This window comes from Pipistrellus hanaki (genome assembly GCF_964339955.1).
Source record: "Pipistrellus hanaki genome assembly, chromosome: 10".
Classification (NCBI taxonomy): domain Eukaryota; kingdom Metazoa; phylum Chordata; class Mammalia; order Chiroptera; family Vespertilionidae; genus Pipistrellus; species Pipistrellus hanaki.
Genome location: NC_140512.1, coordinates 18,778,438 through 18,795,667, shown reverse-complemented (window position 1 = coordinate 18,795,667; position 17,230 = coordinate 18,778,438). Strand labels below are relative to the sequence as shown.

Sequence of the window (17,230 nt, the reverse complement as noted above, 5' to 3'; positions counted from 1 at the left end):
ATGGGATTGTTTTCTTAGTTTTCCTGATAGTTCATTATTTATGTATAAAACTGCAACTGAATTCTGGATACTTATTTTATATCCTGCTACCTTAGGTAATTCATTTATCACTTCTAATAGTTTTATGCTGAAATCTTTAGGGTTCTCTATATACAGTATTATGTCATTTGCAAATAATGACAGTTCTTCTTCCTTTCCAATCTGGATGCCTTTTATTTCTTCTTCTTGTCTGATTGCTGTGACTAAAAGTTCTAGTACTATGTTAAAGAAGAGTGGTGAACATGGACATCCCTATCTTGTTCCTGATCTAAGTATAATGGGAACACAGAACAGGATGAGAAATCTTTAGAGGGTCTAAATACAAGTCCGAAGGGTAGAATATAAATATGACTCTAAGGGTAGTAGGGAGTGCTATAACGCTTTTAGTTTTTGCCCATCAAGTGTGACATTGGCAGTGGGTTTGTCATATGTGGCCTTTATTCATCCAGTATCTGATCACTTAATAAAAAAAATTATTTATGAACACCTACTTATACTGTATTGTTCTAGGCACTGAAGATACAACAATGAACAAGAATCAAAGTCCCTACCCTGATGAAACTTATATTGTAAGAGAGAATATAGAAAATGAATATCAAGTAAGATAATTTTCAATGCCATGAAGGAAATAAACAGAGATGTGATTGGGGTGGAGAAGGATGGTCAAAGAAGTCCCTTATGAGCCATAGCAAACAACCTTATCATAAAGATAGGAACTCACTACAGAGATTCCAGTAAAGCAGTGATGATCTAATTTGTAAAAACCACTCTGAGAGCTGTGCAGAAAATAGACTGGACCACAGAGTTCAGAGTGGAAGTGATAAGGCTAGTTAAGAAAGTCTTATGCCCATTGAGCATACCTACTAAACATAAAAATAAAGATGTCAAACAGCATTTAGATACATGAGTCTGAAACTGAAAATAAAGATAAAGATGTTTACGTGCGTATATGCATTTGTCACAACTGAATATTTATTTAAGATGTATGACTTTCACAGATCATTTCAATAAAATCATGTGATTGACTCATGTCACCTAAGAAGAGTATAATTAAAAAGTTAATTATACTCTTTAAGGGTCCAGCCCTAAAACTACTACTATTCAGAGGAAGTGAAGTAAGAAAGGCCAAGCACAGAAAATGGTGATATAATGTCACAGAATCCAAGAGAGAAGAAGCTCATGTAACCACCATGGATAGTGACATTGAGAACAGGCCAGGTGAATTCACCATGCCAGTTCTGGTCTGCCTACCTCATTGCTTCTCATATCAAAGACTATAAATCTTTCTAGTTTTAGTCATGGTTATTAACAGCCAAACCAAGTCTAACTGAGACTGCTGGGTATATGTAGGAGTTCAGAACCAGTGATCCCTCCACAATGTGCCTCTGTGGTATGCAGGCTGTTTTGAGCTAAAGGCAACCATGATCCCTGTGGGCTCAAGAGAAACACCTTTGCCTCTTCTTAACTATCTAGAAGAATATGACCTATTTATATGGCAGTGCAAACTTTTAACTGCTGAACAACTGCTCTTCTCACATTCCTGCAATGACCTTCCTCCCCTCTGAAGTCCCAAGGTGATCTTTAGCTCACAATGTCATATACACCACATTTCCCCCTTTCTGTCTGAATCTCTCATGTATGTGGGATCTCTTGACTCTCTCATGTATTTCGGGTTCCCATACATATGCATGGAATTAAATTTGGCCATTTTCTCTTGTTAATCCATCTCAGGTTTATTTATTAGCTCCTGAAAGAATCTTGAAGGCAGAGGAAAGTTTCCTCATCCCTGTGAAAAGAGCTATGTAGCAAATCTGACAAGTTCAGGGGCTACATGACAGGCCTGACAAGCTCAGTAACCCAAAAGTAAGCTTGAAGAATGATCTGATCAGATGTTCCTAACTGGGCAGGTCGTGGTGGGCAGTCACGCGCTAGGCCTATAATTTTTTTAGTGAAAAGCTCAATCTTTGCCTTAAGCAAGTCTTGTCCATTGTTCATATGGCTCTTACATAACACACCTTTTTGAAATGTAAGAAGAAGTTCTTTTCCCTACCCCTTTAGAGGTGAGTCAGAACCACTCTTGTGGGAACGCCTTATCTTGTTGCCTACTCACCATCCCTATGTGCTGCAAATGTTAAATATCTTGTACCCACCGATATAAAAGATGTTTCTCTTCATTTTAGTTTTTATCCAGTCAGAGAGACTTTCCTACCTTGCCTTCTCCTGCTTCTTTCATCTACCACCAAGGGATTACATGTAACCTTCCTTAATCTCTCCTGATTCCAAATGCATTAAAAAGAACCACAAAACGGCATTCTCTGGGGCATTTTCCAGTTCTTTGAGATCTTGCTTCCTGGCATGTCCTCAGTTTGGCTCAAACCAATTTTTTATAGGTTTGGACATTCTTACATTGACATCCTCCACACGTAATACTTTTGGCTCATGCTTTTTCCCCCATCAAACCTTTGTAAGCATTGTTCTACTTCTGGAGTTGACCATAAGAAGCTTGCAGCTGGTTAGATTACCACCCCTTCTCTAGGTCACGTTCTCTTTTTGGCCAGGATGCCAAAATAATTCTCTCCTTAGTTTTTAAATTAGTAACTACTAGAATATAGTCCATTTTAATCTTTTCACAGTCTCCCCTCAGTCCACAGGCTGACACTCTATTCACTGAGCCAAACCAGTTTCGGCTAATCATTTCTTTACTTTCATCATTTACCTTCCTAAAATACTGACTTCGTCATGTTTCTCTCCTCAAAAATCTATTTCCCACTGGCTAACAAAATTAATCAGTACAGTATACAAAAAACCCTTCTTTTACAACCTGATCATAGATTACTTTTACAATCAGTAGTGTCCATCAATCTCTGCCTTCCACACATGACCTCATACCTTGCCTCTCCAATCTGCCATTCATCTACATATCCAATAATCCTAAATGTACCATATACTTTCATGCTTGTTCTCTAGTCTAGTGATATTTCTTTTATTGAAAATAACTTTCTCCCTGTCCTAACCTTGACAAGTTACTTCATATTTGTTTAACCCCAGATCATTACAGGAAATTAAATTGTGAGAACATCCAAGCAATGGTGTTCAAATTATTTAATTACTTAAAGACTAATTTATGATTTAAATATTTCAAACTACCAGGGGAAGAAAGTTAGACTACAACACAGGCATCTAACTTCACTCCCTTACAAAGTGCAATTGAAACTATAGGGAAGGCATACATAAAAACCCAAAAGAGCAAGGTCTGGAGTTTCTGGGTTGGGAAATGATTCCAGGATAGCAGCATGGAAGCTTCACCTTCCCTCATACCTTGCCCTGTATATCTCTTTCCATCTGACTGTTTCTGAGTTGTATCCTTTTGTAATAAACTGGTAATCTACTAAGTACCCAAAATGTTTCTCTGAGTTCTGTGAGTTGCTCTAGATTTAAAGTAACCCCAGCAGGGGGTTGTGGGAACCTCTAATCCACAGAATTGGCATTTGGAGGGTAAGGGGCAATCTTGTGGGACTAAGCCCTAAACCTGTGTGATGTGATGTGTCAGAAGAGAGGCACCCAGCTGGTGTTGGAGACTTGCTTGGTTTTGGTACCAATGGTTGAAATTGGTACCAGAAGTGTACTCTTAAAACATATATGTGTAGCCCTAGCTGGTTTGGCTCAGTGGATGGAGAATTGGCCTAGGGGCTGAAGGGTCCTGGGTTCGATTCCAGTCAAGGGCATATGCAGGGTTGTGAGTTCGATCCCCAGTCGGGTGCATGAAGGAGGCAGCCAATCAATGATTCTCTCTCATCACTGATGTTTCTGTCTCTCCCTCTCCCTTCCTCTCTGAAATAAAAAAAAAATATATATATATATATATATATATATATATATATATATATATATATATATATCTAAAACAAAAACATGTATCTGTAGAACTTTGTTAAAGATTACAATGTGAAATAAGTTTTAGCCTTCAATTCCAAATAGTTATAGCTTCAGTAAAATGGAATCCTAATGTTATAAATATGATTCAATTATGTGAATATATTCCAAATATTCATTTAACATATTGGACCTCTTACCTAAAATAGTCTACTTTCATTATTTGCAGACTCTGTTATTTGTAAATCTGCTACTAGCAAAACTTTACTTGTAAGCTTGAAATAAATACTCACAGTACTTTTTTTGCAGATATGTACAGAGTATCAAAAAATGTGAGTTGCCTAATGTACATGTTTCCAGCTAAGGTCGAATAAGGTGATGCACTTTTTTTTTTAAAACAATTCTCAAACTGTTTAAACAAGTGCTCTTTTTGTGGTCTGCTTAGTGATGCGTTTGTTTTTTGCTCATTTTCTGTTTAAAATACTGCCCAAGAATAGTGCTGAAGTGCTGTTTCGTGTTCCTAAGTAGATCACAGCAGTATTTTTAGTCACTGTTGCAATATTTTCCCATGATGATAAACGAATTACAACACTCTTAGAGAAATAAACACTTCTCATTAATTTCCCCAAGTAATAATCTAGTCATGTTTTTCAAACTCACTCTTGCCGTTGTTGAGAAGTTCTATATAATAAAAGCATAATATGCAAATTGACCAAAGAGCACAATGACCATTAGGCGGGGGGCAGGGTTGGCAAGCAGGTGGCACCAGGCCAGCCAAAGTGCATGCCAGAGGGCAGAGGAAGGGGATGGTGATGGGGAAGGAGTGGTGGCGACCAGTGGCGGGGTGATTCAGGTGGGGCCGGCCACTTGCAGTTCCCAGATCAGCCTGCCCAGGTCACCTCCTGCAGAGGGAGGCCAGACTGCAGCTTAGGCCCACTCCCTGCAGGCCCAAGCCATCAGTTGGACACCCCTTGAGGGCTCCCAGACTGTGCAAGAAAGTACAGGCTGGGCTGAGAGACCGCCCCAAGTGCACAAATTTTCGTGTACTGGGCCTCTAGTTTGTTTTTAAAAGAAAATGCGCCCTACCCGGTTTGGCTCAATGGATAAAGTGTTGGCCTGCAGACTAAAGGATCCCAGGTTTGATTCCAGTCAAGAGCACATGCCTGGGTTGCTGGCTCGATCCCCAGTGGGGGACATCCAGGAGACAGCCAATCAATGATTCTCTCTCATTACTGATGTCTCTCTCTTTCTCCCTCTCCCTTTCTGTCCGAAAAAAAAAATTTTTAAAAAGCAAATGCAATTAGTTGCTTACCTTTTAACTCCTCATACATTCCTACATTTGTTTCAAGGGAAAGAGGAATGTCCAGGAAGACAATCACATTCATCCAATCAAACTATACAAAATATTTTGGGTATGGCTATGCAAAGGTATACATTTTTTTAAAATATATTTTTATTGATTTCAGAGAGGTAGGGAGAAGGAGAGATAGAAACATCAATGAGAATCATTGATCAGCTGCCTCCTGCATACCCCCTACTGGGGATCAAGCCTGTAACCAGGGGTTGTGCCCTTGACAGGAATCGAACCTGGGACCCTTTAGTTCACAGGCCGATGCTCTATCCACGGAGTAAAACCGGCTAGGGCCAAAGGTATACATTCTAAAAGGTTGGTATTTGCCCAAGCTGGTGTGGCTCAGTGGTTGAATATCTACCTATGAACCAGGGGGGTCACAGTTTGATTCCCAGTTAAGGCACATGCCCAACTGCAGGCTCAATCCCCAGGAGGCAGCCGATCAGAGAGCCTCTTTCATCATTGATGATTCATTCTCTCTCTCTCCCTCTCTCCCTCTCTCTCTCTCTCTCTCTCTCTCTCTCTCTTTCTCTCTCTCTCTCTCTCTCTCTCCCTCTCCCTTCAGCTCTGAAATCAATAAAAATATATTTTAAAAAAATGTTTAAGCTTGGTATTTAAAAATACACTAAAAATACTACTTTATGTGTTTTCTATTTAAATTATCATTTTAAAAACTTAATATAGAAGATCTTCCACTTCTAGCCATGATAAAGTATCAGGGACCCCATTATTCCTCCCACCTTACAAACTAAAATAATGGATAAAATCTGTGAAACGTTTTAAGACATCTGGCAACAGGCAATGAAAAACAGTAATCTCTGAAAAGAGGACACAAAAATAAGTGTGCCCTGTGACTCCCAGGAGCACTGCACGTACAGTTTCCATGACACAATGTAGGAGGGGAAAACCAGAGTCTGCTCGAGAAGCCCAAGTTGAGAAGACAGATTTGATTGTTTAGGGAAACTAAGGCAGCCAAAGTTCCTAGGGCAAAGTACCAGAGAAGAGAAAGTCGCATAAAGAGAGTCTGGAGCTCTGCAGAGGAACCCCTAAGTCTTCATCTGAGTATTGATCAGCATGTGTATATAGGAAAACCCACTGGACCAGGGATAGAACCAAAAAAAAAAAAAAAAAAAAGGGCAGGTTGGACAATTAACCCAAGTTCACAGAGAAGTGGTAAGAGTTTACAGCCAGAGTAAAGAAATCCTATAATAATGGCAGTAGCTAAAATATTCTGAGTGGTACTGCCCCAGTAGTAAAGCCAAATTAGTCTTGTACTAATTTGTTAGGTCTTCCCTAACGAAACTTAGAAAGCAAACTGGGGAGGGTTAAATTGTATCTAAGTAACTCAACTATGTGCCAGAACAAAGCTCAAACATTTAAAAGAATACAAAAAGCAGCTCCAAACAACAAAATTCACAATGTCTGATATCCAAACAAAAATCAGTAAGCATGCAAAGAAAAACCAACACAAACAGGAAAATATGATTCATAAGAAGACAAATCAGTTACTTGACGAGAACTCAGAAATGACAAAGGTGTTAGGATTAGTAAGCAAGGACATAAAAACACCTGTTACATACAAAACATTGCTGAAAGAGATTAAGAAGACAAAATAAACGGGGGGGGGGGGGAAGCTTCTGTTCACAATTTTTGTATTATATTATTACTACATTAATATTATTTAATATTCACATACCTAAAGAGATTCAATGCAATCCCCATCCAAATTCCAATGGCATTTTTTTTTTTTTTTTGCAGAAATAAAAAAACCTATCCTAAAACTTATATGGAATCTCAAGAAACCCCAAATAGCCAAAATAATTTTGAAAAAGAACAAAGTTAGAGGACTCACATTTTCTGAGATTTCAAAAGACATTATAAAGCTATAGTAATCACAATAGTGTAGTACTGGTATAAAGGCAAATACATTGATAAAATAAAATAGAGACCAGAAATACACCCTTATATATGGTAAAATGATCTTTGACAAGAATGCCAAAACCACTCAATTGGGAAAGGACAGTCTCATCAACTAGTGGTGCTGGGAAGACTGGATATCCACATGCAAAAGAATAAAGGTACATCCTTTTCTTTTATAACATATATAAATAATTCAAAATGGATTAAAGACTTGTCCAGCCAGTGTAGCTCAGTGGTTGAGCATTGGCCATGAACCAGGATCTTCAACATTTCTGTAGATATACTTTTTATATGTTTGTGTGTGTGTGTATTTATTATTGATTTCAGAGAGGAAGGGAGAGAGAGATAGAAACATCAATGATGAGAGAGAATCATTGATCAGTTGCCTCCTGCATGCCCCCCACTGGGGATCGAGCCAGCAACCTGGGCATGTGCCCTTGACCAGAATCAAACCCAGGACCCTTCAGCCCACAAGACAACGCTCTATCCACTGAGCCAAACCTGCTAGAGCTGTAGATATATTTTTAACGGCTCCTTTCCCCTACTGTTTCTGAAACTGGAAAGCTGCATATAGTGCACTTTTCCCTCTTTTACTTCCTCTCATTAAATGTCAAAATTAATCATGTTATGATTATTATCAGGTAGTGGTTCAGCCATAGCCACTTCCTGTCCCAGTTCCTGTTCACTATTCAAAGTAAGGTCCAGTATATTTTCCTTCCTAGTACTCTAAAACTACCTGTTCTAGGAAGCAGTTGGTTTTTCTTATCTGAAAACTCACTTATATATTTTGTGTCATTTTAGCAATTTGTATGAGACTAACAAATTGGACTAAAAAGGCAGCTTTCCTAAATGTTATTTAACATTTTCAACTTAAGTCATGATTCTGGTCATCAAGTGAATCACATTTATAAATTGAATGTATTTATGGTTCTGTGCTATTCTGAAGCATGAGACTTTTTCTTGTATTTCCAAGGACAGTCCCAATTTAAAACATTCTGTCCTACTGTCATATCTCAAGTTTGGATTTGGAAAAGACAGTCAACATATATGCAAAGGGTACTTTGCAACATTGATTCTATGTGGCTACAGCCTAGGTAAAGAGGTTAAAGGAAGACAACAATCATTTTAAGATTCTTCTTCTATTTAAAATAATCCCAAAAAACATTCCACAAATTAAGTACAAATGCCTCCAGTAGTATTAGTCTTCTTCAACAACTTAGAAAATGAAAAAGTTGTTTAGATGGACAGGTTTAAAAATGAAGTTTTCCTTGCCCAGATAGCTCAGCTGGTTAGAGCATCGTCCTCATACACAAAGGTTGTGGGTTTGATCCCCAGTTAGGGCACATATAAGAATCAACCAATGAATGCATAAATAAGTGGAACAGATTGATCTCCCTCTTTCTCTCAAATCAATAAATTAAGAAAAACAAGGAAATGGATGTTGTAATTGACACTGGGGAAAATAAATATTATAGATAAATCTTAAATAAAAATATAACACTGCATAAGCTGTTGAGGTTTTCCTATAATTTTAGTATCTATGTATGCAATTCCAACTAGCAAAATTGGGTAGTAATCCCTTTTCCCAGGCACAGTTATATACAATTATGATTTAAATTAGGCCTTCACAAATGGTTTTGTGTTTTTTGTTTTTTTTTAATTCCTCACCTGAATATGTGATTTTATTGATTTAAGAAAGGGAGAATGCCAAAATCACTCAATTGGAAAAGGACAGTCTCCTCAACTAGTGGTGCTGGTAAAACGGAATATCCAACTGACCAGGTGGCTCAGTTGGTTGGACGCACCAAAAGGTTGTGGGTTCAATTTCTGATCAGGTTATAGGTTTGATCTTCAGTAGGGGCATGTATGGGAGGTAACTAATGGGTGTTTCTCTCTCCCTTGCCCTCTCTCTGAAGAAATTCAATGAAAAAGCATATCCTTGGGTGCAAATGAAGAAAATAAAAATTGGCCCTGGCCAGTGGGGCTCGGTTGGGCGATATCCATGCACGGAAAGACTGCTGGTTTGATTTTCAGTCAGGGCACATGCCCGGGTTTCAGACTGGATGCCTGGAAGGGGGTGTGCGGGAGGCAGCCAATGGATGTTTCAATTTCATATTGATGTTTCACTCTCCCTAAAAATCCATTTTAAAATATTAAAAAAAATTTTTTTGAGAGGAAAAAAAAAATGGACAAGAGAAACATCTATTGGTTGCCTCCCATACACGCCCCGACCCCTAGGATCAAACCCACAACTTTCTGGTGCACTGGACCAACTGAGCCGCCCGGCCAGGGTCACACAGAGTTTTCATACAAAGCCACAACTGCTTGCCATTCCTTCAACTATCCATATTCCTGTTCAGTTCTGTGTAAAATGCCCTCCTTCTCTGCCAGTGGAATCAACCACGCACCCTTTAAAGCTCCAGTGATAGCTCCCTGCTAACCCTCAATCCCTCTTCCTCCACTGTCTCTTAAAACTATTTGTTCATTCTTCTTTATTCACGGCTTACTAATGTGCCAGTACTTTACATATTTTGTTTAATGCTCAAAACTCCCCTTTGAGGTATTATCATCTCCACTGAACAGATAAGGAAACTGAAGCTAAAAAAAGGTTTGGTGTCTTGTTTAGGGTCACAAAGCCAGATAGGAATTCAAATGCTGATCTGTCTCAACTTTAACTGCATTCTATTTCCACGAAACCAGGCTTCACAGCAATTTCTTACAGAATGTATCCTCATTTGTTCAAATACCTATCTCTCCCACTAAACGAAATTCCTCAAAGACAGGGAAAGGTGACTATCCTTATATCCCCAGCAACACCCAACAGCGCCTATTGTACAATGACCTTAAAGTATTAATGAATATCTACAATACTCTTATTCAGGTTATGGTGTGCAGCATTGTTTGCCACTAGTCTCCTTCTACCGAGTTTCTAAGAAGCCACGTTTATTGTGGTGGTAAAGCATCACGTAGGCTTCGTAAGCACATTGCTTAGATGTGACTCACACCTCCATCAACTTATTAGCTAAGAAACCTTGAACAAGAAGTTCATCTATGTTTTGGACAATTCATTTATAAAAAGGGAGTAATGCAGAATTTACAACATAGGATTATAGGATTAAGTGAGATAACATATAAGCAATCCAACTACTTTTTGATCCCCATTTTTTTTGGCATGCCACCCTGAATTTTATTAGCCTCAGTCTAGTAATTTTTTTTTTAATCACAACTTCTTTGCAATTTTACATGAAATGGATTAGCCGAAAAGGTTCATGGTTTTTTGCCAAAACCGGTTTCGCTCAGTGGATAGAGCGTAGGCCCATGGACTCAAAGGTCAAGGGCAAGTACCTTGGTTGCAGGCACATCCCCAGTAGGGGGTGTGCAAGAGGCAGCTGGTAGATGTTTCTCATTGATGTTTCTAACTCTCTATCCCTCTATCTTCCTCTTTGTAAAAAATCAATAAAATATATATATTTTTTTAAAAAGGTTGATGGTTTTAAAATTGCTTAGTACCGTGGTCGGCAAACTGTGGCTCTTTGGCCCCTGGAGTGTGGCTCTTCCACAAAATACCACGGCCTGGGCGAGTCTATTTTGACGAAGTGGCATTAGAAGAAGTTTAAATTTAAAAAAATGTGGCTCTCAAAAGAAATTTCTATCATTGTACTGTTGATATTTGGCTCTGTTGACTAATGAGTTTGCCGACCACTGGCTTAGGCCATCTATTGATTCTTAGGACTCTCAAGTTTGCTCTTGGAGGCTCGACTATGCAGGAGTGCTGCCCTTGTACTCTCTAGCTCATTTGCTTACCACATGTTTATGCCCTAGCAGAGAGTGGTGAAAATGAGAACAGAGACTTCCTACCTTACCGACACCTCCCTTGTACTATGCTGACAGCTAGCCTGTGTGAGAGGCAGGCTATTTCCCCCGCGAGACATTTTCCTGTAACAGCTTGTGTCTGGTCTCAGGCATGGCTCATTCTCCCCAAAACTACATTCCTTCGAGACACGGAGCCACTTCAACCAACAGTGGATACCCATTTCCTTCTCCTAGCAACCCTTCCTCCAAAAAGTTAGCGTTTCAAATGGTTATGCTATTTTAAGGCTCCCTAGGCTAAAGTACATAGTTTCCAAATTCTCAGAATTCCCCCTTCCAACTAAAAAAAAAAAAAAAAAAAAGAAGAAGAAGAAAAAAGAGAAAAAAAAATGTTATGAGCAAGTCCAGTTTGGGAGAAAACAAGAGCAAATACTAAGGCTACAGTTAAAGTATGGGGGGTGTGAGGGAGGGTGTAAAATCCCAAGATGTCTAGTGTGCTAAAGCTAAGCAAAAACTATAAAATCCCAAGTATCACAAGTAACCCCCCACCACCAAATTTTTTTTCAAAGTAAGCAAGATATACCATTAACAAAAGGATCAAGTGCACATTACCAAACATTTAATGCATTCACAACGGATTTAAAAAATTACGACTTGCTACGCAGACACTTACATTAATAAATTGTTCCACATTCTGTACTTCCCTACTCAGTATATGTTGATATAAAGCAGTTCCTTTTTTTTTTTTTTCTTTTCTTGCCAGGCTAAAAATAAAATGGGTGATAGGCCAGTGGCAGAATGAACCCCAACATGATACAGGAGGTTCTGCGTTGGGAAAAGCCAGACAATAGCAGAAACACGGGCTGTCAGCATGCAGCAGGCAGATAAGAAGAAGAAGAAAAAGGCGAAGAAGACGCGGATGGACCGCCGAACCGTTTCCCGGCAGGAAACATCCCTCAAGGCCAGCGCGAAGGACGGGCGCTCCGCTGGGCAGAGCGCTGCAGCCAGCACACCAACCACGCCGCTGCCTGCTCCGCGGGCGCGGGCGGCGACCCTCCCTTCCTCCCTGCAGCCGCTCCCCCCATCCCGCTCCTCCGATCCCGCTCCCCGGCCGCCGGGCTCGGCCCCCCGGCGCCCTGCACGCCCTCCCGCACCCGCCGCAGCCCCGGCCCGGCGCGAGGGGAAGGAACCAAAGGAGGGAGAAAGGCCGCGGGAGGGAGCGAGAGAGGGAGGGAGGGAAGGCGGTCGGCCCCCTCCAGGGGGAATCCAAGCCGGCGATGGCTCGGGAGGAGGGCGGCGGAGCCTCGACCACCCGCCAAAAGGTGGCCCGAGGCCGCGGCGGAGCCCGGCGCGCAGGTGCCCGCGGCCGCTGGGGAAGTCGCCGGCGGCAGGGGGCGATGCGTTGGCCCGGGAGCCCCCCACCTCCATCCCGCCCGCGGCTCGCCTCGCCTCGCCTCGCCGGTGCCGCTCCATCCTGGGGATTCGGTCAGAACCCAACGACCTACCCACGCGGCGCCTGCCCAAGCGCGAAGGGGATGCCCGATCTCACCTTAGGAGCGGGCGCCACGCCGCTAGGAGGCAGCTGGGGGTGCAGGGAGACGCCGAGGCGAGCGCCGCCGCCGCCGCCGGAGACCTAGGACTCGCAAGGAGGCTGCCTGCGGGCGCGCTGCCTCCACGGCCTTCGCCCCACCCCCTTTCCCCGCAGGATTTTTGCGCCGGAGCTTGCAGTCTCCGCGCGCGCTGGCCGGGAGGGCGACGGGAGGGGCGGAGCGCTCCCGCGGGGGCGTATCCGAGCGCTGGTTCGTTTGATTGGCACCTACCTGTCCAATAGGGGCTACGAACACGCCAACCTGCACTTTGACGGACTTTCCTTCTATCCAGTAGTAATGGGGAGGCGGGGCAAGTGGGTGTGTCTTTTCGTTGCCGCCCTTCTGGCAAACCGGAACGTAAGGAAAGATCGGTTGGTTTGCACTGGCGGCCAAACGGTCCAATGAGCGCAGGCAGAGGGGCCTCTGGACGCAGATTGGCGTCCTCTCTAACCTATAGGGAGCCCCCAGGGGCGGTGAGAGCCGGCCCCGGATGTGGGCGCGGCCCCGAGCTAGAAGTGAGAAACCCTCTACCGCGGTCGTTTGGAGAGCGGAACTGGGATCTCTTTTTTGGTTATCATGTGACGGGTCCTGGATTTAATGGGGGGAAAAGTGTGGAATAGGCCAAGGATCCACACTGGCGAATCCCCCGATCTTCCCGTCCCTCTTCGGTCTCCGGCCGGCGGCGCAGCCAGGTGAGTCTGGGGCTCCGACGCGCTGACGTCCTGCCCGGGCCTCCAGGTGCCAGCGCGGGCTGTGCCTGCGTCCCACGGCCCCAGCGTCTCCCCTTCACACCCCCAGCCCCAAACACACAGGAATGTGCTTGGCACCAGGCTTCTGTGTGCATGGTGGATCCCGTCCTGCAAGAACCGCGTTCAACTCCATAATGCACTACTTGGGTCCCAGCAAAACGGGGGGCGGGGGGGGGGGGTGGAGTCTGGATGGGACCCTCGCCCTTGGAAGACGGAGGACAAGGGTCACTTAGGAACGTCCTGCAGTTTTAGGCACAAGGAGGCGCGAAAAGCAGATACGTTGGTAAGCAGACCGCTGTTCCTTGGAAGGATGGTTACGTTGGCCAAGACTGTAGCAGCCAGGCCTTTCGAAAGCGGAAAGCGGCTCATTAGTTAGAATTCTGAGTTCTGTGTTGTGGGCTCATTAAGCAAGACTGCCTTTGGCATAAGGCAAGCCCACTTGGAAGAGGAAAGGCAGGAGCGAGAGAAGGAAAATGGGGGTGGTGTGGGAAGCACCGTGGACAACAAATGAGACCACACACAACGGACACCGAGACACGAGCTGTGGGCAGGGCGCTTTATTTTTCCATTGTGGGCGAGGTGGGGGGGGTGGAGGGGAGGGCAACACAGAGTTTTAATAGATAAGGAAGCATATGAACTAATAATACTTAACTCTCTTCAAGGTGCCAGAAGTACCTACCTCAAATGGTAAATATTTAAGTTGAGCAAATCTTTGTTTTGGAATATTCAGACCCCTCCCTTTGAGGAGAAAGAAGAGTAATAGGATACAAATAAGACTGCCTGGATTAATAATTTATTAATAAATTAATAAAATTGGGGTCGTATTAATCATTGTAACTCAGCGAACACAATCCTTCAATCCTCATTTAAATATCAGCAGAGTGCCTCCCGGTTGAGGGCATTTTTAGTACAAGTACTTACAGAACTTTGTTGCATCCCACATTGTAAAACTTGCAGCCACGAGACTTTGCATCCTCTCCACCTTCCATCTTAACATACCTGTATCGAGTGCAGGTTCCCTTCTTATGACTAGTTGCTGCTACTCAGTCCTATAAGGAAAAGAAAAAAAATGAAGCCTGACTCATCAGATGGAAAAGTTACATGTAAGCAACTATATTACCATGGACTTTTGAAAGGTTCCCAAAATGGCCAGATAGATTAGAGATCAGGATTGAGCAAACTTTAATAAACTCTATCCAATAGTTATCAATCAATACATACCCTCCACCTTTTCATCCAAGTTCAGTCCCACATCCCACTGTGACATCCTTTGGCCAGGAAAGGAGACCAGCACAGAAGAGAAAAAGCATCTGCTTTTCATACTGCAGTATGAAGCACCTGCCAGCTAAATAAACAAGCTGAGTGCAAGCAGATGGGTATAGGGAGAGGAAGGGCACTTAGGTGACTCCTAAGTACTACTGAGATAAAACCCATTGTCTAAAGTAGTAGAGATACAGCAAAAAACAAAGTTCTAAAATATAATTTACTAAACACACTAGCCTAGGGCGTTTGATTCATCTAGCCAGTTTCTTCACCCTTTCCTTGTTTTGTTTTTCTGCATTTTTACTCTTACTACCCATGCTGTTGTTACCATCACAACCACCATCTGATCTTTTCCTCTTCCCTTCAGGTATCTATCCTCTCTCATCTTCAATCTCTCTCTCCCCCGTGGGTTCATACTCATTCTTAGATTTCTCCTTTATTGAAAATTTCTTCTTGAATCTCAGTCTCATATGTCTTACCTTTCATCTTCTCCAAATGTTTCAAGGGGAAGTAATATGTTGTCAGCTGGTATTATCTTCTGTTGGCTCCTTATCCACTGCATGTCGTCTGTCTTCTGATTTCCCATTCTACTTACCTTTTTTCCAAATGGTCACAAGACTGATATAAAAAAACTCAAATATATATAGAGCATACTGTAAACCTATGTGAAGATTAAATAAATACTTAAATATAAGTATTATAGATCAACGGCCTCCCAATCAAAATTCCAAGCTTTTAAGAATTAGTGAAAAAATGAAAGGACTAAAAATAGTAGAAAGTATTCCAGAAAACAGTGAATAGGTACTAGGACTTCCAGATATTAGAATGCATCCTAGTATTAGTGCAAAACAAATATAGAACAGTAAGACCGAAAAAGGATGTAAGAAAAGCCCCAATTGTTGAATAATTTAGCATCTAATAATTATAAAATGTCAAATTTTAAGTGATAGTTATTGAAAAGTAGTGAGAAAGTATATCACAAAGCAAAAAAAAAATTAGACTAAAATAGGTATCTATAAGAATTTAAATGAGAACATTTAAAAATATAAGACCTATAGATTAAACTGTGTGAAAATAGTTTTATCTATGTGTTCTATATTATTTAGCCCAATGATGTATTTATAATCTTAATTATACTTAATGTCTTAATTTTTATTAACCATTCCTTTCTTACTCTTCTCTCTTTTTTTTCCCACTGCTTTGATTTTGGATGCTTTTTCTTAGTACTCCTTGAAATTGAATGAAAATTTGTAAGTGTGTAGATGTTAAGAACAAGTTAAGAACATTCCTAAGGTATAGGAATCATGTCATGAGTGCCTGGACTTGAGTGATAGCAATGAAAAGCAACAGACTTTCTTGAGACATATTGAATAGCTTATATCTAGGGGGTATATTAAATATTCTCCTGGGCTAAAAGAATAATCGATATAATGTTGTCAAAGATAGCTACAAATTTTATAGGTTTTGAAAGGAAGAATGATAGAATGTTTTTAAAATTGGGAAATCTGTGAGTGGGAAAGATGCAGCTTTGTTCACCAGAATTGGAAGTGATTTTTCTGGTATCAAAACCATCTTGACTCTCTTTCCTTCTCTTAGGGTGTATTTCCCATTTTTCGACGCTGCAACAGCCTCTTTAAAGTGTTTAAATGAGAATGTCCTTGGCTCAGAGAGTACTGCTCACCTGGCTTTTCACATTACTCTTCTTGATCATGTTGGTGTTGAAACTGGATGAGAAGGCACCTTGGAACTGGTTCCTTATATTTATTCCAGTCTGGATATTTGATACTATTCTTCTGGTTATGCTGATTGTGAAAATGGCTGGGCGGTGTAAGTCTGGCTTTGACCCTCGACATGGATCACACAGTATTAAAAAAAAAACCTGGTACCTCATTGCAATGTTACTTAAATTAGCCTTCTGCCTTGCACTCTGTGCTAAACTGGAACAGTTTACTACCATGAATCTGTCCTATGTCTTCATTCCTTTGTGGACCCTACTGGCTGGGGCTTTAATAGAGCTTGGCTATAACGTCTTTTTTGTGAGAGACTGACTTCTAAGGACATCGTCTTATTGCTGTTCAACAAGCTGTCATTAAAGCGTTCTGAATCTTTGCAAGCTTGAAGAATACCGAGGAAAATACCAAATGTAGTTTTATACTGCTTCCATAAAATAGTCTTGGTAAATCATGGACTTCCAGCCAATCCAAAGCTTAATTATTCAATATTTGAGTTGTTAATATCTTTATTATCTCTATTTAAATAAAGTTTGTTTTGGACCTTGTATTTCTACTTGACTTTTAAATCTGTTGTAGGGATGGATCAATATTCAAAGTAAATATAAGCCTTCTAACCTATATATTTGGGGAGAAGTTTAATATATCATAGCCCCATTACAACCAATGTAAAGGTCATTTGTGCCTCTAAAAATTGAAGGGGAAAAAATTAGTTACTAGAGGGTGCTACTTCATGTTTCCATTAGAAAGAATCGGAGAGTTTGACAAATTTTTGTCTAGGCAAAGTACTTTGTTACCTCTACCTTTTGTTTAGGACAGAAGCAGAAACTTGCCAGACAGGAGGATTTTGTAGTTCAGTAAAAACTATACATGCATGTATTATCAAAATGTAATCTCTTACAGGGA

At 41.4% G+C, this 17,230-nt stretch overlaps 2 protein-coding genes across 4 annotated transcripts in view; one reads left to right on the top strand and one right to left on the bottom strand.

Moving 5' to 3' along the window:
• PHTF2 (putative homeodomain transcription factor 2) overlaps nucleotides 1-12,725 on the bottom strand; it is a 66,055-nt gene extending 53,330 nt beyond the window's left edge. Inside the window, exon 1 of the mRNA XM_084897823.1 lies at nucleotides 12,543-12,725. The gene's annotated coding sequence lies outside the window, so the exon portion shown is untranslated. The remainder of the gene's footprint in view (nucleotides 1-12,542) is intronic.
• A 356-nt stretch (nucleotides 12,726-13,081) lies between these two features.
• Nucleotides 13,082-16,874, top strand: TMEM60 (transmembrane protein 60). Of its 3 annotated transcripts, none has more exons than XM_084897868.1 (3): nucleotides 13,082-13,274; nucleotides 13,413-13,614; nucleotides 16,191-16,874. In XM_084897868.1, exon 3 carries the CDS (start codon nucleotides 16,241-16,243, stop codon nucleotides 16,640-16,642), a length of 402 nt encoding a protein of 133 aa, XP_084753994.1. In that variant the 5' UTR covers nucleotides 13,082-13,274; nucleotides 13,413-13,614; nucleotides 16,191-16,240; the 3' UTR covers nucleotides 16,643-16,874. The 3 variants fall into 3 exon arrangements, with proteins under 3 accessions (XP_084753994.1, XP_084753995.1, XP_084753993.1); XM_084897869.1 differs by having other exon boundaries at nucleotides 13,381-13,614; XM_084897867.1 differs by lacking the exon at nucleotides 13,413-13,614 and having other exon boundaries at nucleotides 13,084-13,274.
• Nucleotides 16,875-17,230: the final 356 nt, after the last annotated feature.

Coding starts and splice junctions, on each gene's coding strand:
- TMEM60 (XM_084897868.1), top strand. CDS start 16,241: ATGAGAATGTCCTTGGCTCAGAGAGTACTGCTCACCTGGCTTTTCACA.